Source organism: Nematolebias whitei, chromosome 5 (genome assembly GCF_014905685.2).
Source record: "Nematolebias whitei isolate Nwh7 chromosome 5, NemWhi1, whole genome shotgun sequence".
NCBI lineage: Eukaryota > Metazoa > Chordata > Actinopteri > Cyprinodontiformes > Rivulidae > Nematolebias > Nematolebias whitei.
In genome coordinates this window covers 5456644-5483611 of record NC_056502.1, presented here as the reverse complement: position 1 = coordinate 5483611, position 26968 = coordinate 5456644, and the positions used below count along the sequence as shown (strand labels likewise).

The window sequence follows — 26968 nt, the reverse complement described above, 5'->3', positions numbered from 1 at the left end:
TTTTTTTTGTTGTTTTTTTTTTGTTTTTTACTGAGGACATGTTGGTCGAACACACGCAGTGGTTTTAAATATTCACATGAATGTGTTCGGACTTAAATGACAGCCAAAAACAGGGCAGAACAAGAACAGGGTAACAGTGGTGAGATATACAGAAGGAGGGGGTTCTACTGCATATCTTGCATTTTCTACTTGATGGGTTCAAGGCGGGGGTGAGATTACATCCAGGGGTCTCAGTCTCCTGGTTTGCAGTGATGGACAGGTTGACAGATGAGGTCAGGCAATTGTCCTCAAGGATTATGATATTTGCACAAGACATTTGTAGTGAGACTATAGGGAGGAGGTGGAAGAGAGCCCGGAGAGGTGGGGGTCTGCTCTGGAGTGAAGAGGAATGAAAGACCTGTTGTTGTTATTTATGGTTTGGGGATTGAGGTCTCAACAAAAAGACGCGTTTTCAACACCTATTTTCTGATTTTCTCATCTGTTTTTCTTTCTTCACAGAGCCCCGATGAACCAGAACAACACCGACCTGTCAATCCTTCCCTCACAGAAGTCACCACTTCTGTTGAACAACCTGCGGTTATCTTTGTGCTACCAAAGCCAAATCAGTGTGAACACGTGAAAGAGTTAAATAATGCCACTTAGAGGCAGATGTGTCTTAACTTGGGTTTAGTGAATCAGTGATTCCTGTTGACGGGACCTGTAGTTAATCCCTTTTACAGGACTGGGACCGTGTGCTGTTAATGATTTACCATACTTTTTGCTGTATAAGTCGTACCTTCTTGCATAAATTAGCATGCCCCGTGACTTATACAGCGAAGCTACTTATTTGTGGGTTTTCCCCATATTTATAACCAATTTTTGGCTGAAATCTGACAATTTCATTCATTCTGACATGGAAAATATTGAACACTACCATTTTCAGCAGCTAGAGTGCACTCGATGAATGTGGCAAGCCAAGTGTCTCCTTAATAGGTAAAAGTGGCTATTAATGAGCAACTTGGCTTGCCATACCAAGCCACCTTCGTCAAACGTCAAATACCGCCCAGGTGAAATGCAGCTGATTCGACCATTAAAGTGTATTTATTAAGGAAAAGTTCAACTGAGACACAACTTTGCTACAATTTAGAGCAAACAAATAATTGTTTTTAAGTGTCAGTCTTGTTAAATTCCTCCCGTGCACGCTTCCATGGCCGCCATTTGGCAGCCAGTCGATTTTTGACACACCAGCCCACATTTCCAGGTGGTCAGCAGTGACGCGTAATAGATGTGACTTAAGCGAAGCGACATATTTATGTTTGTTTCCACTTTATTTGTCATATTTGGACTGATACAGCAGTGTGGCATGTACGGCGGAAAGTACGGTATTTGAAGTCTGACCTAAAAAACAAAATGCACATCTTTCTTTGGCCATGTTGGTTTGTTGGTTTCCAATGATTCACTTTTGATTAAAACAAAGGAGAATTATGACTAATGATGTATTGTTGAATAAAATTATTCTTATTTGTCATTTTATGAAAAGATGCCTTGTTAAAATATTAAAAGCATAAACCAATCTCCCTATTTCCATTTTATACTTCAAATGAGGCTGATTCCTTTGAGTGACACATATATTCTGGTAATTAAGTCAAATAAATATTTTCAAGCATGGAACAAAGCTTTTGTATTTGTTATAACAGTCTTTTGGTGAAATGATTGGTAAAGAAAGCCTGCACATTTATAATTGTATTTATTCAAATCAAATGTTCTGACTTTAATTATCTGACATTCTGAGATAGGCAGATACAAACCACTTCCTAAAAAATAACTTTATTTTTCTCTGATGTGTTTTTGCACCTGAACATTCTGGGCTGTAGCCCTGGATGTGCTTTCAGTCTCCAGGAAAGCTCAAAATGCAGCTCTAGTTGCTCTAGAATTTACAGAAACCAAATTGAGAATGGTTTGAGACGCATGCAACGACTCTGAGACAGTTTTGAGAAAAACTAATATTTGGAACGTGTTCAAATTTTCAGCATCCAGACTGCGGTTCTGTACAACGCATGCAACGAGGAAGAGAACCGTTCGAGACGTTTTGGCGACTGCTGGTCACCAACTCTGACGTGCTACTTTAAACAAGCTTTCTAAATCAGTGAGTCAAAAATGTTGGGAATTACTTTTATTCTAACAATAGGTTCAGAAGGTAAAGAAAGGGAATAAAAAAAAAAAAAGAAACATCGCCATTTAATGTTGAACTGAGCTCAGACTCGGGTTAGGGTTTCGTGGATTTCGGCGGGACTTTCTACATCCACCATTCTGCACTGAAATACCTGTTCTGATTGTGCAGCTGGTTCTGAATCACTGCTTCGTTGTGTAAGTCAGTGAGCAGAGGAAAAACAAACGTGACGGAGTTTGATCACTTTATTGTAAAGATTAGGAGATGCAAGCTGTAAGAAATCAGTCTGAAAGCAAGAACGCCCTTCGTTGTAGAAAAGACAAACAAAAATCAGTTTTGTTGTCGAGCCGTTGTGATTTTTTTTTGTCTGATAAATGTTGCAGTTCTGTTGAAGTGACGACAAAGACCCGTTTCTTACTGGTGCATGAATAGTTTGACTGGACTGGTTTTAAGCCCGCAGGATGCTCAGGAGGTCGTTCCTCAGTAACGGTTGTTGGATCTCAGCATCTTTGATTCTCTGCAGAAACACGATAAAAGTTATTTTCATGCAAAACCTCAACAAACATGCAGGTTAGACACAACCCTGACACGTTTTAGCTTTAAACGAAGCAAATAAACGAGTGAAGCAGCAGCAAACTAATTTTTGATTGTGTTTTTTGTGCGTTCATACTTCCTCCTTCTCCGTGTACCGGAACGACATGATGCCAAGAACTGCGAGACTGACGGAGACCCAGACCTGGAGGGCGGCCATGACGATCAGAGTAATGTCCATGCCCGTCAACATTTTCTGACAGATCGGAAAAGAGTACAAGTCCGTGTGACTTCAGATTTCAGAAATCCTCCAAATTCAAGCCCTCATATGTATTTATAACGATACATATGTATATAAAGAGTTATATTTCCAGTAGTGACCGTTGCAGATGAAAGTATTGGAAAATATTAAAAGTCGGAGCAGAGCGGCGCACTGACCTGAGCAGAGTAAGCAACAAACATGCAGTTGTCCGTGTTTTCACAATCCCATTGGAAGGAGGATTCGTTCACGTCTACAGCGTACAGCACGCAGGCGATGATGCCAAAGACGGAGCCAACAACGTTCATGAACACGACAAAGCACATCTGGAAGGAAAGACCTGCTTATTCTTTGTCCCACCGTGAAGAAAGTTTGGGGTTAGATTCTGTCCTTACTTACGAAGCACCGAGAGCCACAACAAACTGGAAGACATGACACAACTCCAACAGCAATGATCTGACAAGAGAAATTAAAATACAATTTTTAGCGTCTACATTTGTATTCTTACTCCTCAGGTGTTGCTCTACGGAGTCCTGGGTGAACTAGGCTGATCTCTGATGATCTGAAGAGAGTTCTCACTGGTAATAAGTATAGTTTAGGCGGAGATAAAGATTTTAGGTGACATCTCTGACACAATAACACGTATTGTTAATCTGACACTTCGGTGGTAATCTCACGTTTTTTTAGAGACCAAGAATACACACAGCCATTTTGAGTCATTTCCAACAGGAAACGGATAAAAAATAATTATTTAACTCTTTATAATGAAGAGATTAAATGTTCAATGCATCAAACAGTCAATAAAACTCTGATGAAATATTTTCCTGAGGCTTTGACTCCACAACTATCGATCTTAAACCAACTGTTGTGTTTCGAGGACACCGGCACCAGCTAACCCTAACCAGCTGAAATTAGTTGTCTTTGTTGGACTGAAGGTGGCCGGGCTCAGTCTTTGAGGAGCTCCATCCTCCGGAGGAGTCCAGAGTGGAGCCGCTGCTCCTCATCAGCAAAAGGAGCCCGAAGACGTGAGTCAGGTGGCTGAGTAGGATGGGGCCTCCCTTGGAGGGTTCTGGGGCGTGTCCCACTGGGAGGAGAACCTGGGGCAGACCCAGAACTCTTCATGACCCAACCAGACGTACATGGGGAGAAATGGGTGGATGGATGATGGATGAACGATAAATGGATGAACGATAAATGGATGAATGTATGAATGGAGGGATGGATGGATGGATGAATGGATGATGGATGGATGAATGGATGATGGATGGATGGATAGAAGATTAGATGGATGAATGAATGAATGCATGAATGGATAAATGGATGGTGGATGGATGTATGGATGAATGATTGAAAGAAAAAATGAATGGATGGATGAATGGATAATAGGATGAATTGAAAAATGAATGGATCGGTGAATGGATGGATGAATGAATGAATGTATGAAGAGATAAATGAATGAACAAACTAATGAATGAATGGATGATGGATGGCTGGATGGATGGATGATTGGATGGATTATGTATGAAAGAATAGATGAATGAATGAACAAATTAATGAATGGATGGATGAATGGATAAATGAATGATGGATGGCTGGATGATTAGATGGATGGATGGATGGATGAATTAATAGATGAATGAACAGAGTAATGAATGAATGATGGATGGCTGGATGATTAGATGGATGGATGAATGGCTGGATGAATTAATGGATGAATGAACAGATGAATAAAGTGGTTTACGGAGGCGGCCATGTTGTAAATTTAGGTCTGTGTTACACGTTGAAGATGCAGCTGAGAAGCACAAACACGTAACTTAATCTCTAAGTGGTAGAACCCTGAAGTTACACGTTAATTTCAGATGATCATCAATAAGTTCTGGTGAGTTTGGCTGTGAGATGCTTCCAGTGAATATCCTCCTGCAGCGTCGTCCCTCGTTTATTCCTAAAATGTTTTCAAATGTTTACCACAGCTCCGAGCCAGTAGGCAGCTCCCAGATTTGTAACATCTCCAGGATGCATGCTTGTCCGTCCTGGACCGAGCCCGATGTTGAACAGGCCCACCATGATCTGCAGCGTCTGCGAAAGATTCGGACGTATTCAGTCACGACAAGCTGCGCTTCAACAAGGCAACGTTTGAAATGTTCGATTCTTCTCACCCCCAAAGGAGCAAAGAGACCGTAACACATATTTCTGTTCTCTGAGCAACAGGCCGGACCGCAGCAGGGTTCTGACGGGGCGGCACGGTGGTGAGGCGGTCTTATCGTGTCACCTCTTAATCTGTAAGCACAGAGGAAACAGTTTAAAGTTTCAGGGCCAACAAACGACACACAAAACACTAATTAAAAGAAAGTACCGAGAGGCCTTCTGTGACGAGTTTAACGTTGTCGCTCTGAATATGCGTTGGGGATGACTCTTAGCTACTACCACGCCATGTTTTAGTGCATCTTCTCTACAAATGACTAACTTTTGTTTGCTATAAGGCCAATTATCGTTGGCAGCCATCTTGAATCAGGTTAAATGCACATCCAGTGAATGCTTTAAAACAAATAACCAAAAGTTTTAAAGCGTTACAATTATTTTAATCCCAAAAAATACAAGTATGGAGCGGCCAAAGCTGAACAAACACAATCTGGTGGAGGGATGAATTAACCTGGACCCTCCGAGGACAAATGGGGGTGTGAGTCAGGGACGAAATGAGCTCCTGCCAAGCGCTCGTTAAAATAAAAATGATTAAGATTTCAGACCTTTGGGCATCTAAGATGCATAAACGTTAAAGATCCAGAGCCGGTGAACAAATGTTTGTTGAACTGGGGGCACTGAGAGGCATCGTGTCGTGAAACTTCAACACCACTGGGACTTTCTGAAGCCCTCCGAACAACGAGAGGTGTTTGGCACGGCCTCAAATGACCGTCAATCACTTCATGGAAGACGGCTCGAAGAGAGCGCGTCGTTTCTTTGAACAGAAACAGGTTTGACTTCACTTTCAGGAACGTCAGCTTCTTGGACCGGAGTTGGTTCTGATGAACGGAGCTGCAGAACTGACAGAAACTGGTTTGTTGTTTTCATCCCCAGCAACGAGGAACTTGAACCGAACCCTCCTGCATTAAAACGACTTATTTAAAATCTGTCTTTTATAATTATGTCTACATTCACGGTTTATTTCCTCAAAATGTATTTTTCCGTCATGTTTTTAAATTGCTTTATGCTCTCAGATGAACTTAGACTTGTTTATTCTGTAATGTCACATCGACACATTAAACTTATACTTCAGACGAATAATGAGCAGATTATTATTAACAGTGACAAATGTTTCACTGCCAACTGAAGCGTTCATAATCTGTGAACGAGAGTCGATTTTAAACCAAGCGTCGTCACAAACAGGTTTTATCATGTGCAGGAAGGAGCTTAATATTCCCAGAACCACCTTCACTTCCACGACTTTATGGTTTACTTTTTTGTAAATAAATAAATTAACAAATGAAGCAGACAAATACATGTGACTTGTAAATGTTCAATACACTTCTAATAAAACAACAAAAAGTAGAACAAATGATAAACTAAACTAATTAAACTATTTGAATCACTCTGCAACAGAATAAAAAGCACAACTAAATGTTTGTCTGAGTTTAGAGCTTAAACAAACAAACAAACAAAATATCACATAAATGAAACATGAAGTTGTTTTTACAGCAAAAATTACCTGACAAGTTGCTTTAGAGTCCTGATGTTTGATCTGCCAGGAAAGAAATGAACGCCAATAAAACACACACACTTCCTGTCAAACCCTATCAAAATAAAACAATATTTACCAAAACGATGTTAGAATTCAAAAATCTTACTTCTCAACAACCTAGCTCCATCTGATGCTGCAGATCTTATTGTTGCACATTTTCCTAGCAGAGCACTTCGCTCTCAGACTGCAGGCTTACTCGTGGTTCCTAGAGTTTCCAAAAGCAGAATGAGAGGAAGATCTTTCAGTTCTCAGGCTCCTCTCTTGTGGAACCAACTTCCAGTTTCTGTCCATGAGGCTGACACATTGTCCAGTTTTAAGACTTTCATTCTTGATAAATCCTATAGTTAGGGTTGGCTTGGGTTTCCTCACTTATCCCTTAGTTATGCTGCTGACTGCTGGAGGACAAACTGACCTCATCTCCTCTCTCTGCTGCGGTCTTGACTTGCTCTACGTTACCTGCTTGCAATTATTTCTATCTTAACGTGCTTCTGTCTTAAGAAAGTTCACCTGGCCCTCTCATTCTGTGTTCGTCTGTTCCTCCTTCCTGTTCCTCTCAAATCCAGCCGGTCGAAGCAGATGCTGCTCATCCTGAGCCTTATTCTGCTGGAGGTTTGTTCTTGTTAAGTTTTTCCTTTCCACTGTCTCCTTTGTTCTTGCTCAGGATGGGAGACTATAACGAAGTGAAGATTCAACACAATCTGCTGCTTCCTCAGATAGAGAACTTTTAATAATTGTCTTTTTAATCTATGTTGAATTGAATTGAATTATGTGGACTAGTCCTGAGGACACTGTAAGTAAGAATAATCTTTCAGAGGTCTTTTGGACCCAGATTACATTTGGAATGAGTTATTCTCCTTTTCAGATCCTTCTCTGGGCCACCTGTATGTAATTTCGTCATTATCACATAAATAAGCTGCACTTGTCTTACATTACGAGCTTCAAGTCTGCAGTTCTCAGTTCCTCTACCTCTGGTGGAGTTCAGGTAAAAGTAAGAAATCAGAACCAACACTTCCTGTCAGATATTCCTTCAACATAAAAGCATGATAAAAAAAAAATAGAACTTGTTCGACACAAAGATTAGAATTAGTGGAATAAGTTAGATATTTTACTGCAGTGTTATCCAGACCTCTACATTGGAGAAACTAAACAGCCTCTTCACAGACGCATGACTCAACACAAGAGAGCCACCTCCTCTGGACAAGACTCAGCTGTTCACCTCCACCTCACAGATAAGGGACACTCTTTTGAGGACCAGAATGTGCACATTTTGGACCGAGAACACAGATGGTTTGAAAGGGGGGGTAAAGGAAGCAATTTATGTAAAAAGAGAAAAGCCGTCTCTTAACAGAGGAGGAGGCCTCAGATTTCCACTTTCAAAAACCTATAATGCAACTTTAAAACAGATTCCCAACCGGTTTTCACACCTGATGGGAACAGAGGGACCTCGTCTGTGAATTAGAGGAACAAAGACTTTAAGAAACCCCTACTGTTAAGGTGTTTAGGTGTTAATTGCCAATCTACATGTGTGTGTGTGTCTTATCTCACTCAGCCTTAAAACCTGAATCTCTCACTCTCTGCTCTTTGAATTGAGAAAGCTCCTCGGATGAGGAGCGAAACGTCTTCTGTTACAAATAAAGTCCAGTTGTTTTTGTGTTGAACGCTTTTTGAATATCCTTCAGTCCAAACAGTTTATACTGGCATCTAGTGGTCAAAACAGGTACTACACACAACATTTTACAATCATTACTAATTATTGTAACATTTTAACCAATATTTTTGTTTATTACAATAATTTTTGAGACAATTAATGGCCCAGCAAAATTTGTTATCGTGACAGGCCTATAGAACTTACCCGAAAAGTCCTGAAGTTTGACCCGACAGGAAGGAGTTTTATTTACTGAGCTGCATTAATTTTCACTCAGAGGACAAAATGAGGAGGAATTATTAATTTTAATTTTGAGATTTCAAGGGCTGTGAAAGACGGCAGTACAACTTTTTATTGTCAATATTACAAACTAATTAAAAAAACCTTTCCCCATTGTTGCACTGAGTAGCCTCAATAAAAAAAAAAATTTCAAATATTATTTATGAAACGTTGAAAACCAAAGTCTATACCAATAAAACATTTTAAACATCACAGGTCATCAGATTATGAAAGGTAAACTCAAAGTTCATTCATTTTATAAACTATCTACTAATTGTAGATGATAAACTCTAAAAAAAATAGTTTAGGTTTTGTTCAATAAATAATGATGCAGAGTTTATCTGAGGTTGCATTTTTCATATTTCATGCCTTTTGACTTAAAATACAAAATCATAGGAGGTTGTTCTCACTATTTAATTCACCATATCAGCAGGAACTGCTATAATATTGTTTAATAAACATAAATTTAACCTCCTTCAGTGTTTTATACAGATGTGAGCATCATGATGGAGCTCCACGCGTCTTTCTTCATCTCACCGACCAGAAATCTGATTCCCAAAACAGCAAAACGAACGCTGACAACCAGCAGCAGCAGAGCCAGGGTGATCAAAGTTTTGTCCATGGATGTCAGCAAATTCTGGTGGAAGCAACGTGAACATTAATTGACTTTAAAATAAACCAGAGGTTTCTCTGAGCAGCTGCGTCGCTGTGAATGCCCACCTGATCAAACAGGGCCACGTTTCTGCAGCTGTCGTCATGAGGAGCAGCATCGTACGGGAGACGGGCGCAGATCCAGAGCAGATCTGCGTCTCCCAGGTCGACGACGTACAGAGCGATGGCAGTGATGGAGAAGATGGCACCGACGATGTTCATGAACACAGTGAAGCCCATCTGAGAGGAAACGGTCAGTGCGTTTCAGCTGAGATTACAGAGCTGCTCTGTTTCAATAACAATGTTTTTACTCACCAAGCACGAAGACGGGAACTGGCCTGCCAAGATGGACATAATTCCAGTTACAATAAACTAATGGAATGGGAAAAAAGGAAGAAAACTTGTTAATCAAATGAAAAACTAGGGAAATAAAAAAAAATCAGTGTACATCTAACAATGTTAAGTCAGGTCCTCTGGACGGATTAAAGTATAAATAAAATTAAAAACTTGTCGAAATGTTTCGTCTTTTATCTAAAAGACGTCGTCAGTCTGAGGAGCTGCAACAAACTCAGTCTTATAAATAGCATCGCCAGTTTGCTGTTGACAGCCAGAACTAGCTGTTCACGTGATAAAGGAGGAGCAGCAGCCTAACGATTGATCGTTAGCGCCCTGATTGCTATTCACAGAGAGCTGAGTGATTCTAGCAATAACAGCATTGTAAGAGGCGAACAGTTGGACCCGGAGGCTCCGCCCCTGTTTCATGATGGACGGTTTCTTTTCACAAAGATGGCCTCCTTTACTCCTCTCTCAAACCATCGTTCCTCTCTGTCCAGGATGTGCACATCTTCATCCCTGAACAGTGACCACTGGCCTGGAGATGAGTGTAGCCCACAGAATCCTGGCCTGATGATGTTGATCTTCTGTGCTGGTCCATCCTTTTGGCCAGTGGCTGTTTAGTTTCCCCGATGTAAGACTGATCACAGCCCCCCTGACACTGAACAACATACACTGAGCATCAGGACAGCCAGTGTACATTCTTGGTATAATCCGCAGGGATTTTAAATTCTTGTTTGGATTTAATCTTTCAACTTCAGACGTTTTGCTTATAAATCAGCTGACCTTTACCCTGAGCAGTACTTCCTCTTGATTTATTTTGTAGAATATTTTTGGTAATTTCCTGTCAATGTCACAAATCTTTCCTCATAGTTTTTTTAGCCTTCTTTCTTATGCTTTAGGTTTTTGTATATTGTCTAAATACATCCCTTGACAATGCTGCTCGCTGAAAAAGAAAGCAATCAGTAACAATAAAAGTGCTTTTCTTGTTTGAAAGTTTCCTTTGACCTAAAAACACAAACTATGGGGTGCCGTTCAAAAATTAAAAGCAATATTTTTGGTTTATTTAGCCTTTCATAAGAAAAAATAACTTTTTTTGTCAAAGTTATATTTTCACCATGTTATTCATACATTTATAAATGTCATAGTTCCAAACTAAATATTTAATTTACAGGCTAAATAATTAAATACTCAACTTGCAAGTTAAATATTTATGTCCGACTTAAATATTTTGTTAGCAAATTAAGTATTTATTTTGAAAATTAAATGTTTAGTTTGGAAAATAAATATTTAGCTTTGAGATAAATATTTAGTTAGAAAAATTAAACATTTAGTTTAGGAATTAAACGTTTAGTTTGGAAATTAAATGTTTGGTTCAGAAATTAAATATTTAGCTTGGACAATAAATATTTACTTTAGAAATTAGATGTTTAGTTTTGAAAATAAATATTTAGCTTGGATATTAAACATTTATTGTACATCTAAATGTTTAAGTTACAAACTAAATATTTAACTTGCAAGTTAAATATTTAGTTTGTAACTTAAACATTTAGCTTGGATATAACATTTAGTTTGTAAATTAAATATTTAGTGTGGAACTAAATATTTAGCTTGTAAGTTATTATTGTAAAGTAAATATTTAGTTTATAAATTAAATATTTAGTTAGTGAACTTTGGCATTTATAAATGTATTAATAACATGGTGAAAATATGACTTTGAAAAAAAAACTTGTTTTTTCTTATGAAAGGCTAAATAAACCCAAATATTGTTAATTTTTGACTGTGTTACTTTACACATGGCGCCCCATAACAAACAGTCATTTGGTTTTTAGTTTACTTAAATAAACCTGTGTATAAGTTCAGACATATATGGCACAGAAAACTCAAAGAAAGTGTCTTCTAGATGTCTCCTCAGCAGCCGATGGATGAAGAAAAACAGAACATGCTTGTTTTACCACAGCGCCCAGCCAGTAGGCAGCTCCCAGGCTGCTAAAATCCCCGGGGCGTGTGCTCGTTCTTCCCGGCCCAAGTCCGATATTAAACAAACCCACCATGATCTGGACAGTCTGCAAAAACAAAACATCAAACCAAAGTCACGATGGTCTGAAAGCAGAGTGGAAGGTACACGTGTCTCCTCTAACTCCTCTCACCCCAACAGCTGCAGTCAAACAGGACTGGACCTCCTGCTGATGGGAAGAGCTGCAGCAGAGGGACTTGAGGATCTGGCTCAGAGGTGGAAACATGCTCCTACAGTCTTTGTTTTAAACGACAGGTGGATCTGCACGCACCTGAAGCCTCAGGTGAATGTTCCTCTTTGGGTTGAAGGTTGAAACTTTGTTTTGTAAGGTTGGTGTTTGTGGAGGAGAGGCATGCTCTGCAGGAATGTCCTAAAGTCTCAGCAGCAGCAGAGTAAACAGAGTCAGCAGCTCTGACCAACAAATCTATCAAACGCAAATATAGACGCATCAGAGCCACGGTGATTCAGGAACACGGTCGGTTTACACCCGTCGTCTTCTACCTGGAGGTTTACCTCTAGGTAATTGGTTATTGTGACTCAAAACGAACGGGGCTTTGAAAAAAATTTCATTAGAAAACAGCAAATATAAATATATCGGTTGCAACTCCTGCAAATTCAGCAGTTATGGAGATTTTGGAGCGCAGCTCAGATGCTTAAAATCTTAGCAGCAACCTTTCTGTGCTCGACTTTCTCGATTCAAAAATGAATACGGTTCTTCTGTTGAGCCTCGTCTTTACAGTTCTGAAGTCGTTTGGTAGAACTTTACCTTTTCTCTTTGACCTCTCTGACCCCATCTCCCTCGGACTCTGTAGACTTTTGGTATTGAATGGTGAGTGTTTTTATTTTAGTGGACACGTATACAAAACATTCAAATCAAAATCTTCATATGTTGACAGTTATTATGGCTGTAACAAAACAAGAGTACTGCACACGGCACATTAATCGCCCGTCCACAAACTTGAACAGCAATCTACAGCAACGGCCTTGTTTTAACTTTGACCTTGAATTGTGACCTTGATCTTGGAGCTGCGGTGATGAAAAGTGATGAGTCACGTGTGACGTTTTGTTACATTATCTTGAGCGGATCAGAACAAGACAGACATATAATTCATTCAGTCTTAATTCAGTGAATGAATAATGAATTTTTAATTCAATCAACGTCAAATAATACATCCCACCTTCAACGTGCACAAAGAACGAAATAACATCAAGAGCAGCAAAATGTAAAAAGACCAGCTGTTAAACTTTAAGGGGATGCTTTGCTTTACATGTAGCTTGAAGAATGTTCGATTAAAAATGCATAACTTAACTAAAATACGTTTTAATTCCTTTATTTAGAGTTTTATGGCAAATTGTTGTAAACCATCACTAACGTAAGAGAAACATCCCTCGTTTACCCAAATGGATTTAACAATTAAACATCCATCATCTTTACCCGCGTCATCCTTTTAGGTTCACGGGGCACAATCAAAACCACCCAGTCAAAGTGCACAGAAACTTTCAGTTCTGTGCAGAAAACAACTAAAAGTGCAGGAAGCTGTCCGGATGAATACGACAGTGAAGCGACAGTCGGTGGGAGAAACGTGCAGGAACAGTTTACGGTGAGTGGAAGATGTTTAGTCTGCAGAGTTGGTGGCGACATCATCCAGCAGTGCTTTGAACTGTTCCGGGTCACAGGAGCTCTAAAGGACAAACATCATGAGAGCAAGAACAACGCCAGCATAAAATGAAAGACGAACATCAGATATCACGAGAGGCAGGTTTAAACATGGACAAACTGGATTTCTACAGTAGGAACTTCTTTGGAACTTTGATTTTCTCCTGAAACCTTTAGTGCGCACTTCTTGTAAGTTTGTGCAAAGCTTGATCTGTGCTCAGAGCGGTCATTGGCTGAGTTTCTGTCCTCACCGAGACGTGCAGCTTCCATCAGAGCAAAGATTTCTGTTTTTTTTTGTGAGTGTTTTGACGGATTTCCCTGAGGATTTTTTACGAGTGATAAATAATCTTCAGAAAATCAACTCCAATGTTATTCTAAGCTTTTAACTTTATATTTCAAAACGGGTGGTTTGACACCGTCTTCCTTATTTTGATCAAGTTTGCATGAAAGTTCTGATCCTACTGTTGATACAGAAGTAGTTATTTATTATGACCACTAATTGACAGTAGCATCCTTTCCAGGGCTAATCGGAAGCTGGCAGTTAGGTAAGGCATAGCTATAGCTCAACTAGCACCCAGTGGGGAAGGATCTTTACCCAACAGCTCAAAACGGTCCACAGTCAGTTCTTTATTCGACAACACCGCCGGATATCAACAGGAGAATCTTTGTGCGAGTTCACATTCAGCTGAAGCTGAAGCTGGCCCACCCACTATTTACATTCCGGCATTGATCGGGTTACAAATTAAGCCCTGGCAACGGGCATCTGCAACACAAGCGTGCAATCTGTTGTTACGTCTGCCAGAGGTGGGACTATAACATCGCTGTTTTCAAAAGATTGTTCACACGAAAACGTAGAGATATCATTTTGAGACTTGTTCACTCTTGAACCCAGTTTCAAAACATAAAGTTTTGTGGGTCTTAACACATCGTGTTCATGTGACTGCATGGCTGAAACATTTAAAACATTTTGTGTTTCTATAAAACGTTGTTCCCGTTTGTACAGGGCGTGGGTTTTTAACAGGCAGCAGATACGTTTCTCCAGGCTTTACCTTGTTTTGTTCCTTGCCAGAGCTCTTTAGAGCTTTGATCCCCAAGACAACAGAGCTGATCACAACGCAGAGCTCCAGGGTGGACAAAACAATCAGCACACCATAGATGCTTCTCAGGAGCATCTGTCAGGAAAACAAACAAACAAACAAAAACAACAACAACAAAAAACAGTTACACCTTTAACTGTAAAACCAAACATTATTTATCATGTCTCAGAATCACATTGTTTTCTGTAATGAATCTAAGAAATTCCTACAAGCATAAAAAGTATTCAATTGGTTGCAGTTCGCACCTTGTGCCACTAGGCGTCACTAAATCCAACATTAAGGTTTTAAAACTTTTACTGGTTGTTAACTAATACAAGTAAGTAAGTAAACTTTATTTATATAGCACTTATCATAGATACAATCACAAAGTGCTGTACAACAATAAAGAAATAAAGGCTTAAAATAAAACAAAAAATAACAGCTCATTAATAAAAACAGTAAAAACAGCTGGTAAAAACAGTAAAACATTTAACTAAAAGTTGTCGAAATAAAAATGTCTTAAGCTGCGTTTTAAAAGAATCAACAGAGACGTTCACACGGAGAGACAGGGGCAGGGCATTCCACAGGCGGGGGCTACAGCCTGAAAGGACAGGTCACCCCGAGTTTTAAACCGGGTCTTAGGAACCTTAAGAAGGTTCAGCGCTGAAGACCGAAGGGAGAATAAGGAATCAACATTTCAGTGATGTACTGGGGGGCCTGTCCATTTAAAGCTCTAAAAGTCAAAACTAAGATTTTAAAATTAATTCTAAATTCAACAGGCAGCCAATGAAGAGAAGATAAAACTGGTGTAATGTGAGCCCTTCTGTTAGTTCCTGTTAAAAGCCTTGCAGCAGCGTTCTGGACCAACTGGAGACGAGCGACGGCAGTTTTGTTAAAACAAGTAAAAAGGGAATTACAATAATCTAAACGAGAAGAAATAAAAGCATGAATAATCATCTCCAGGTCAGATCTGGATAACATTGCCCTCAGTTTAGAAATGTATCTCAGATGATAAAAGCAGTTTTTTACCAGAAGCTTTGAATGTTTGTCCAAAGACATGGACTGGTCGAACAGAACACCGAGGTTTCTGAGGTTCGGCTGAGAAGAGGAGCCCAGAGAACCGAGGTGTTGTTTGATCCAAGTAACTTTCTGTTCAGGGGGAATGATCAGGGTTTCCGTCTTGTTAGAATTTAACTGAAGGCAGTTGTTAGCTAACCACGCCTTAATATGGGAAACACAGTTTACTAATTCAGCTAACTTGTGTAATTCTGAGTCATAAAAGGAACAGTACAGTTGAATATCATCAGCATAGAGATGGTAAGACACATTTCTGAAGCTACTGATAATCTTTCCCAGGGGGGTGATGTATAGAAGGAACAGAATAGGACCCAACACTGAACCCTGAGGAACACCATTCAGTAATGGAGTGGTCTTAGACTGTATGTTATTAACAAACATTGAAAAGGTTCTGTTGCTCAGATAAGAGGAAAACCACTTAAGAACAGTTCCAGAAAATCCCATCTCATGTTGCAGTCGATGTATCATAATTTTGTGGTCGACTGTGTCAAAAGCTGATGACAGATCCAAAAAAATCAAAACACTGCCCTGACCAGAGTCTGCAGCCATCAATATGTCATTGGAGACTTTTAATAAGGCAGTTTCGGGGGAGTGCATCTTGCGGAAACCAGATTGAAACTGATCAAGAATATTATTATTTTGCAAGAAAGTAGTCATCTGCCCAGCCACTAACTGCTCCAGAATTTTGGTGAGAAAAGGCAGTTTTGAATTACTGCTTTGATGCACCAACATTATAAAATTACTCAGCTAAATTAATTCGGCTACGCTTAGTTTGAATCAAAAGATTCAATCAAACATGAAAAATCTATACTTTTTAGAAGATGACACAAAATCTGAAGCTGAATGACATTTAGTGGAGCTTTTAAACCGTTCCTGTGAAAGAGCTGAAACGTTCTGACTTTTGGAATCTTACCATAATCAGGTTTTTGGCAGCCAAGCATTTCTCCCTAAAGTACTCGTCTTCACGAGATGGACTTGGCGTTGTATAAGACCAGTAGCTCCTATTGTCACAATCATACCACCACAGATTTATATTTGCAACACTGATGCTGTATAAAACAATGGCCGTGATGGCAAAGGCCTCTCCAGCCAAATTCAGAATCACGTTGAAGATGACCTGAAAGATAAAGTTAGTCTCTTTATGTGCAAGCAAACAAACCATCACAAGAAACAAACAAAATAAGAAACACAAAGTATGTTAAAACAACAACTGGTTCCTATTCCACATTTGAGAAAGTCTGTGGACCTATCAGAGGGACCCGGCTGAATAAACACTGTGTCATCATTTCAGGACTCTTGGATTCTCTCTGGCGCTGTCCCTGGTCGACCTTGGCACCCTTGAGAGTGTTTACGGGTCTCACCAGATGGAACTGGCTGATCATACTATTCTTATCAGAACTCCTACAGCGCCGCTGGAGTGTCCTTGGACACGCTCACCGCCCTTGTCGTCTCCCCTCCCCTGCAGAATGTCTGTGTCACTATGTGCGTGATGTTTTTTTCAATTTCAGGCTATCTGTTCTCGGCCAAGGAATGAGAGTCCGTTAGGATTTATTTATTTTTGCCTCCAAATCCTATACATTCTCATTAATTTTTTGTCTGTCTAAACAGGTTTCACTTGTAAACGAGTCCCCGAGGCTCAATGTCATTAATCTGTCTAAATAAAGGTTGAATGAAAAAAAATCTAAACAATAAAAAGGTTGGGTGAATGGTCAAAATATTAACTATATTCTGATGTTTCATATAAAACACACATGGAAAACCTTGTTTATGACCACAGATTTAAATTTCCCAACTTTCTGCATTAAATAAAGTTATAAAGTTTAACTCACCATGCATGGGCTTGGATACCTCTCAGACAAAATGCACGTGATGCCAAACACAATGAACTAAACAAAAGAGGAAACTATAGTCAATTTTATTATTGAACACAAACACTAAATACATTTTTATAAACGTTATGAAACAGTTTAAAATTAGCTGCTACCCTGTGAGCAGTTTGGGGTTTTTAAATGTTGTTGATGATGATTTAATGCAGTCCCATTCAACAAGAGGTCGGCGGGCTGAAAAGGGCCCATTTTCAACTTTTCTTTGGCCCAACAAAAAGCTAATATCCCAAACTGAACTATATACCAGGATCCAACATTTTTCAGTCAGGTCATCTGGACAGTTTCTTTTTTTGTGCTGAAACGTTTCGCCTTTGATCCAGAAGGCTTCATCAGTCAAGGAAACACAATAAAACTGATTCTTCTCCCAACAGTTTACTCCAAAGTGGAACAAACCAGTTCTGCTTGTGATTAGATGGTCTCTTTGGTACGCCCCCTCCTCCATTGTCGGCCATCTTCCTTGTTGACAGTCTTGTCAAACTGGTTGAAAACAACAAAGTCCATGCTCAATAATCCAGGTATAAGATCCAACATTTTTCAGTCAGGTCATCTGACAGTTTCTTTTTTTCACATTCGATCCAGAAGGCTTCATCAGTCGAGGAAACGCACAACAAAACTGATTCTTCTCCCAACAGCTTACTCCAAAGTGGAACAAACCAGTTCTGCTGGTGACTGTTGTTTTCAACCAGTTTGACAAGACTGTCAACAAGGAAGAGGGCCGGCAATGGAGGAGGGGCGTACCAAAGAGACCATCTAATCACATTATATGTATTTCAACAGCCTGTTTGACACTTCTAACTCTCCAGGCCATTTGTTCTTCAACTAATCAATTAAACAAACAATCAAACAAAATTGTTTAAAATTTTATCACAATTGAAAATAATGTTTTTCATCCACTTTGTGTATTTTATAGTGTTCATGGTTACTTACCAGTGCTCCCAGCCAATAAGGAAGCCCAATCCCGTAGATGCTATATGTTGAATAAGTCAGGTGGAGGATGACGCCGAGGCCGATGTTGAGCAGCCCGATGATGATCTGCAGAGCCTGGGAAAGAGAAACATCTGCTCAAACATCTGTGCTGTTACTGTCAAACTGTGCTGAATGTCAAAGTTACAGATCTTTATTTATAGAACGAAACAGCTTCAAACAGGAAACACTAAGACGAATCAAAAATAGATTTTTATTAAAATGTGACTATAATGTTATGAACACAGGCACGATTTACTTTTAGCGTCCATCATAAATACGGAGATTTTAATCACAAATAAAAACAACAGAGCATGTTAGAATGAAACTAATGGTCGTTTCTCACCCCGAGTACAGACAGAGTAGTTCTTTGGATCCTCCTCAGGTGCTGAGACACCGAGCAGCACACTGGGCTGTAGCAAAGGCTCTTCAGAACCTGACACAGAGGAGGCCAGCGACTTTTCGTGTCCGTGGTCAGCGTGAACACGGTGATGCCGTCTACCTTGCTCATAGTCACAGACATCCTTCCTGCTGCTGGAAGCGGACAACAGAGTATTTAAAGAGTTTAAACGTGTTGGATTTGATTAAAGTCGCAGCTGTACAAAATTGTCAGAACCCAAACTTTGCGCATCACACAGGTGGATCCAGGGATGGAGCCGAAGGATTCGGCTGGCTCCAGATGAGCCCCGATCTATCTAACTTCACCGATGAGCAAAAGTTACTTCCTTCTAACATTTCTTACAACTCCTATGCTTGGTTGGTTTGGGGGGGAAATAAAAAAGCATACCAATAAAACATGAACATGACTCATAAACCAAAACAAGCCACTTTACAGATCTGGCTGTTTACCTGATCCTCATGTGGCCATTTTGAGGGACTTAAGTCGTCAACAAAGTAATCTCAAGCAGTACAAAACGACTTCAATGGGGAACAACTTGCTCCTTTGACAACAGGAATTCAACTAAAGGTGAAAATGGTAAACAAACTCTTAGTTTCTATTTTTTCTATCTGCCTAAAAGCATCCAGAGAGGAGGAAGGAGGACATAAACGCCTGCAGGATGTACAACCTGTTACTAAAGCTGCACTGGTCTTCTTTCTAAGGACAATGTGAAGATTTTAATGTCGGCTCTCCTTCATTGCAGGCAAATATTTCATGTAATTCACTCGTATTAAGAAAATATTATGTTCTGAGAGTGGTGGGGCAGCGGTTAGGGAACATGGGCCCGTGATCAAAAGGTCGCCGGTCAAATTCCCCAGACAGACAACATCAAAATGTGGGTGGGAAAGGTGAAACAACCACACCTGTCTCCACTCTCCTTTGCCCCACTCTGAGCCCTTGAGCAAGGCCCCCAACCCCCATCATTTGCTTCCCTGGGCTCCCTAGATGTCAACTCTCTGCTCCACACAGAGGGCTGTGGTAGCTCGGTGGCTTGTGGTGCGTCAGGAAGGACATCTGGTGTAAAAATAACTGCCAATCTTCATGTGAGTTACTTCACTGTGGCCACCCCTGAAGATGGGAGCAGCCAAAAAAATAAATAAACAAATAAATTAATTAATTAACTATTATCTCAGATTGAAATGTTGGTTTTACTGTTTGTAATTAATTATTTTTGATTGTTTTTATTGTTTGCTGTTTATATGATTTTAACAGTTCATTACTTTTACGGTTTCAATTGATTTGATAGATTTCATGCTTGCGTTTGTGTTTTTATTTACAGCACTTTGGCCAACAGTGTCGTTTTTAAGTCGGTGCTTTATAAATAAAGTTGTGTGTGCATACACGCACGCACACACGCACAAACAATAGTGTTCCATGTGTCATGGATGTTAAATTGTTGAAATATATTAATTATATTTTCCAGGCTCAGCCATGTTTAAAAACTGTTGTAGCTCTGTACATATGATGTGAAAGGCATTTTACTGCTGGCTGGGTCACAAAATGTATTTTATTTATATTAAAGTCAGGTCAAATTTATCCAGGCTTACACTCCATTTGTGTTTTAGAAAAGTTCTTAGTGTTTTATCGTACTTTAACTAATTTATTTTACGTTTAAACAATAATATATCTAATCTGGTGCTTCATTTTAATATTTGTACTCTATTTTATTTGGGTTTTGCCATCTGCATCACCACCATTTTCAAAAAACTCGAATTTTTGCACAAACCTGGCCTTAACATCTGGATGAAGTTGATAAAAGCAATCACAAGACATAGTTGTAGATAACCCCTTATAAATAATGTTTACTTAAAATATATATTATAGCTGATATGAAACTTTAGGCATTTTCAACCATACTTACGAGTTAGTCCCTCAAAATGGCCGCTGCCTAGCCGGAAGCCAACGTCAGAGCTAAGCAGGAAACAGTTTGTTGTTGCTTTATACTTTATTTACGTTAAAAAAAAAAAGTATAGAAACTGCAAATATTCATGTTTTACTTGGCCCTGTTGTCACTTTTGACAGATTCCCGGTTCCATCCGTGACTTTTGCGCGCTCCGTTTACAGAAGCGCTCCAGCCTTTTCAAAATAGAACTTCCGTGTTCCACAGGATGTTCTAAAATGTGGTTGTAGCGTGAGGATTCGTTGAGTGGTGATTCGATCACTCCAGATTTAAATATGAGCAGGATGCAAACAGGTAATTCTATTAATAACCGAGCGCCACTGTTTAGATACTTCACAACACTTCCTGGTCTTGAAATATCCTGATGCATGCTCAATAATCCAGGTAGAAAAATCTAAAAAAGTTAAATCTGGTCCTCTGGACATGGCCAGAGGACCAGATTTAACTTTTTTAGATTCCTGGTCTTGACCTCACATGACCTGATCCAACCAATCAGAAGCTAGAAGTTTGTTAAGTACAAGAAGTGAAGCACAAAGGCAGGTTCGGTTGCTTATTCCTGACACTTTTAACTCTGCTGTGGAACATATTTTAAACATGTCAATAATTATTCTGATCATAAATGTAAGCAATGACCACTGGGAATTTATTTTATACGAATGCACCCAAAATATATGGATTACCCTCTGTTGTAAACCTTCTGTGGGAAAACGACACCGAAGCAGGACAGAAATACAAAACATATGGAGCATGTCCTCTGAGGACTACGAGTTCACATTTTATAACATTTTTGTACTATTCTTGTAACGTTAACATTTTTCCTTAAGTGTAAACCTATAAAATATCTAATTCTTACATCATGAACTCTGTGTTTATGGTTATTTGTTTTTAACGCTTTTGTTTACTTTTATAGATATTTGCCAACTCCCCAGTTGTTCTCTGACTCGTAATGTGAACCTGAGACATTTAACCCAGTTCTGTCCACCAGCTCTAACCCCAACTATGAAACAAAGACACTGACATTTTTGGGGTACAAAACGGTAAGATGCATATTGTACCTGCCAACTTTAGAGTGAAGGGTAAAACCTCAGAGTTTAAAGTTTCCGCTGCCGCTTGTGCTGTGACAAAAACAATCCTCGCTGGATGAATACACTTCAAAAATGCATGTCTACTTTAATATTTAAAAAAACTTTTGACCTTGGGTCTCAAGAAAATGAGCTCAAAATAATCAGTTGATATACAGAGTATTTTAAAAAGGCCAACATCCTGCAACGTCTTTGAACTTTCTAGATTCGTCAAACAAACGTCATGAGTTTACTTGAGCAGGCAAACACAGCCAGATATGTAACGTTAAACAGAATCAGAGATAAAGACTGACCTGCTGGGGTCCAAGTGAAATCTGATCGACACAAAGACACCAAGAGAGAAGTTAATCTTCTGTTTGCTGAGCAGATCTTGTTTGTGTCAACGGCAGAGGAGTGTGGGTGTTTCAAGCCTGTTCCCAGAAGTTCCTCCTCTCTCTCAGACTCTGTTACAGGAACTTAACCCTGTGCTGAATCAACTCTCCACACAGAAAAACTGCCATTTTACAGCACAAACCTATTCAAGATAACAAGCAGGGAGGGGGAAATGTCAACGAAGAAGAAATAAATCAGTCACGGGAAGATTTTAGCCTTTTATTAGGATTTAGCATCACACTTTGTGGGTTTTGTTAGTGTTTAGGTTTTAAATGAATTAACGTCATATTCTGTTCTTAGTCTGGGTTTTCGTGGATTTTTCAGTGAAGTTCTTGTTTCGAGTTCATTGTTCTCTATTTTTCCAGCTTCACTTCCTGGTTTGTTTCATGGAGGTGCCTTCCCTTGTTGTGCAATATCTTTTTTTTTTATTCCTGTTGTGAGTGAGTTACTTTATAATTAAACAGAAGACTGAAGAACTGACAGCTGGAGAGAGTTTCTATAGATAAATCTAGTTTCACGCGGTTTAAACCGTCTTGTGGTGTGGAATGTCCTGACAGTCGTATTTATTAGTAATCTCTGAGGCAGACGTAGACAAAACAGCCGTTTCTGAGACGAACGTTGTCCTCACAGGAGTGTTAGGTGTTCAGACTCTAAGCTAAGTTCCTCTGGAATAAAGCTTTAACTTGTTCAAATTAAATAAAGTTTTCATTTGTATGTTTTTTTTAATCTGCATTCCTTTTGTGTCAGTCCTGCCATGACAATAATGCTGTCATTTTTTTATTTTGATCACTCTATAATTGCATAAATTTGCTTTATTAACCGTTATTTGTTCGCACCACCCACCTGCTTGATGCTTTTGCACACACACACTCACACGTTCTGTGTGTTTCATATTAGATTGATCTTTGTATGATTTCAATAAAAGCTATTTTGAGTGGAAATTTGATCATCTAAAAGCCTAAAAACGATCAAATCAATCAAAACTCTACGTTAAGAACCCACAGAATGAACTTGTTTCGCACGTCCGTTGTTGTGTTTCCTCAACCGTTGTGCACAAAGTGAGTAATCGTGTGTGAACCTGCTGAAGAAGCTGAAGAGTTGCAGGACATTCGGAGAATCTGATCAACTTCTGCTTTCTTGCTTTCTTTCTTCTTGCAGGAAGAAATCCATGAGAGTAAATCTGAGGCAGAGCTCGGTGCCTAAAGAGTTGAAACCTGTACAGTTTCAGAACCAACCAGCATGATTTATTGCCCAAGCTGCATTCTTACTGGCGTTCCTTGAAATAATGCATTTGACTTTCTGTAGGGTGTCAAGGATCACTGTCGGCTACTACCACACCAAATTGTAGCTCGATTGTTGTGAAATTGACCGAGTTAGGCGTTTTTATATTTGTAGATGGTGCTTAGCTGTGGCAGCCATGCTGAGCAGGGTTGACTTCAAACATTTAAACAGTTTCGATCCGTCCATTTAATCGTTTCTTCCTGAAAGTTTCATTCAGTTTGTGCAGAGCTTCATGAGATGTTGAGCTGCCGTCACAAACACTCACACCGGCCTCGGCTTATTCTGAATTTATTAGGATTTAAAGCTGTGCGTTCCAGTGGAATGAATCGCTTCATAATGTGAACGTTATAAATCTGATCTCCCCTTCAGTTTCAAACTTTTAAAATCTGCTCAACGTTCTCTGGTTTCTGACAAATAAGTTTGGATGGTTTTAGAAAAATAATAAGAAGCAACAAAAAAAAAGGTGTTTAAAAATGAAAATTTCCGGTGACAATTAAGCAAAGCTCGACCATATTTAGGAAAAAAAGTTGCTTCTTTTGGAAAATAAAACTTTTTTCAAGTGAGGAAGGTCCTGATAGATGAATAAATGTGATCTTTCTGCCTGATGGACCTCCATCCAGCTGCTTGTTGTTGATTTCACGTCTGTTGACTTTGGCAGCTGCTGAGACCGAAGAACATTCCTGCACGACTCCTTCACTGTTTACATGAACACCTTTACGATAAAGTTAATGATCAAAAACATCTAAGTTTAGTCCTACAGCTACATCAGGTTCAAACGGGCCTGTTCACTAAAAAAAGTTCAATCTATGAAGACATTTAAGCCAAACTCAAATAACACTTGACAGAAATCACATCAGATTTGATTCAAGACCCACCAGATGTTTTATTAGACCCTTTAAACGTATTAATCGAATATTTGGTCTGTCTTTTTGTGTTATTAAGCATGCTTTTAATTTGAAATAACGGCGACAGGAACTCTCCTTTCTGCTACCTGAACTGATGGAAAAGCAAACTGTCAGATTTACAGACCCGAGCTGACTCACTCACCAGGTAAGCTCTCTGCTATGAAAACACCTTGATAATTATTCATATTAATTAACTTCATTATTGTGTTTCTCTGTAAAGTATGCCACGTAGAAGTGACATGCTTTAAATATTTTACAGAAGATGTTAAAACTAAAGTAATTTAAAAGTTCATTTTTATTTTTAATTGCTGTGTTAGTGCTATGATTTCTATTAGGATTACTAAATATCTTGGCCCATCTCTCTACCAATCTACAACCACAGTTCTGACATTTGTGACATCATGTAAAATGTAAATATAAACTGCAATGATCTGCAAATATCACTCAGACCCATATTTTATTCACACTGGAACTTTGTAAAAGGATCAAACGTTGAAATTAAGAAATGGTATCTTTAATAAGAACATTTTTTTAATTTTACGGCAGCAACACATCTCAAAAATGTTGTTGCAGGATCATAGTCTGTAAACAGAGACTGGAAGTTTTCAGAAGGAATGTCCCATTCTGGTTCCATGGAGGACTTTAGATGTTCAACAGTCCTGACGCTTCTTCTTCACGAGACTTCTTACTGGATGGGAGCAGATGTTGTTCTAAAGACTGGATATAAGGAGTGGAGTAGGAGAAGGCCCTTTTACCTAATTCAGTCTGCATTGAGGGTACGCTGCATGTAATAATGTCCCGAGAGTGCACACTGTAGCTGCACTGACGAAATGACATGTAGGAGGAGATGTTTGAAGGCAGCAGACCAAGAAGTGATTTAAAGATTCAAATGTACCAGTGAGAGAGTCTGTGTGAAGTTAATGATGACCAGTTAACCAGTGAATACTGGGTGCAATGACAAACATTGACAAACTCAATAGGAACACCAAGATAGAAGGAAGGACTGCTGGTACCAACTTCCTGTTTGAAAACAACATCCCTTTGGTTTTATCAGCCTTTAGCACCAGTTTGAGACAGAACAAATCTGACTGGATGATGTCGAAAGCAGACTGTAAATGCTGGAAAACCTTAGCAATAAACAACTGTGTAGTCAGCATAGAAATGTAGGGCTGATCTGACCTACATTACTCATGTAGATTGTGAAGAGGGTGGGACCTAACACTGAACCTTGTGGTACACCATTTTTGACAGTTAAATAACTGGAAGAAGTACCATCATGTTGAACACATTGCCTTCAATCTGAGAGATAATTAGAAAACCAACGGATAGTGTGATCTGAGAAACCAATGTCTGAGAGCTTATGGCATAAAACTGAACTTTATTAAAAACTAATAGAAAGGCTGAGCTGAGGGACTGATGAGTGGAGTGGCTGCAGCTGTGGCGGCTGCCTGGAAAAACACGGATGGATTTGAAAATCATTGCATTCTGTTTTGATTCACCATTTATACGTCACAACCTCGTGGTTGTAAGTCGTCTTCCTTTGGTTACAAATTGCAGGTTTTACAGATGCCCCTCTGTGTTGATGAAGACAAGGGAGTGACAGTGGTCACCATGGCGACTGATGACTTGTCATCGTGGTGTGAAACCCTCAGAGATTGTTGCTCCGGTCCGACCTGCTGGTCTGTGAACAGAGAACTGATGCGGAGCAGCGTAGTCGGGGCTCTTGGGGTGAGAGAGATTTTTATAATTTAATAAGTAGCATTAAAAAAAGTTGAACCACGTTGTGATTTAATTTTTGTGATTTTTCACAGACGGTGCAGATCCTGGTCGGTGTGTTCAACATTGGACTTGGTCCACAAAGACCAGAAGCGTACCCTTTCTGGCTCGGTGTTTTGGTAAAATAAATTAAATAAATCAGAGCAGTTCTGTCTCTAAACTGATTCCATCAGTTTTCTCTGCCTTTGTTACGTTTTTTTAAAAAGAGCACAATACAACAAAAACAAAGCCAGGATGCTGGGGTCGGTGTATGAGAACACTGTAAGGAACTTAAAAGGTCTTCTTGTATTTCCTCTGGGATTTTTATTTTCTGTAAAAAATTTAAATATTTGAAAAATTTGGAAAGTTACAGATACAACAAACATACTATTCTGAAACGGTCCAAACATTTTAACATCTTCATCTTCTACGGCTTAACCATAGTCTGGTCAGATGGGCAACAGGTCCAGGAGGGAAACCCAGAACCCCCCTCTGAAGCTCCACCTGGGGGCTCTCAAGGCGTGCCCCAACCTGGAATCCCTCCAGAGTGTTCTGGGTCTACCCAGGACCTCTCCACAGTGGGAGGTGATGGAAAACCTCCAAAGGGAGGCGTTCAGGAGGCGCCTGAACCACCTCATCTGACTCCTCTTGACAGGAAGTGGTGGCGCTCCCCACGGATGACGGAACCCCTGACCCTGGTTCACGCTGCCACAGTTTGATACAGCCAGGGACCCTGCCTCACCCGCCGCCTGGTTTACATCTCACCCAACCTTAAGGTGGCATTCTGTCCGACTTTTGGACTCGACCCACCCGAGACCCAAGAGCCAAGGCTGGGGCAGCAGGCACTCGCTGGCAACCCCCGGCCTGACTCCAGGGTCGGTGCTCCAGTTTCTCGATGCTCTTTAAGGTTTTTGAACCGTTCTTGGTCTGAGCCCTCCACTAAAGCCCGATTGCCATGAACAACCCTACAAGGGACTG

The 26968-nt window shown here is 39.7% G+C and overlaps 2 protein-coding genes across 2 annotated transcripts; both read right to left on the bottom strand.

Moving 5' to 3' along the window:
* Window positions 1-3850: 3850 nt before the first annotated feature.
* LOC119409626 lies at window positions 3851-11823 on the bottom strand. The gene is made up of 7 exons (XM_037676526.1): window positions 11731-11823; window positions 11536-11646; window positions 9563-9619; window positions 9317-9487; window positions 9087-9233; window positions 4905-5015; window positions 3851-4036 (listed from the first exon to the last, which is right to left on the bottom strand). The coding sequence occupies exons 1-7, from the start codon at window positions 11821-11823 to the stop codon at window positions 3851-3853; spliced, it is 876 nt and encodes a 291-aa protein (XP_037532454.1).
* Window positions 11824-12783: 960 nt separating this feature from the next.
* LOC119409825 (transmembrane protein 176B) lies at window positions 12784-22098 on the bottom strand. The gene is made up of 7 exons (XM_037676727.1): window positions 21971-22098; window positions 18603-18790; window positions 18221-18334; window positions 17237-17293; window positions 16321-16524; window positions 14304-14426; window positions 12784-13279 (listed from the first exon to the last, which is right to left on the bottom strand). The coding sequence occupies exons 2-7, from the start codon at window positions 18777-18779 to the stop codon at window positions 13214-13216; spliced, it is 741 nt and encodes a 246-aa protein (XP_037532655.1). The 5' UTR covers window positions 18780-18790; window positions 21971-22098; the 3' UTR covers window positions 12784-13213.
* Between the last annotated feature and the right edge of the window lie 4870 nt (window positions 22099-26968).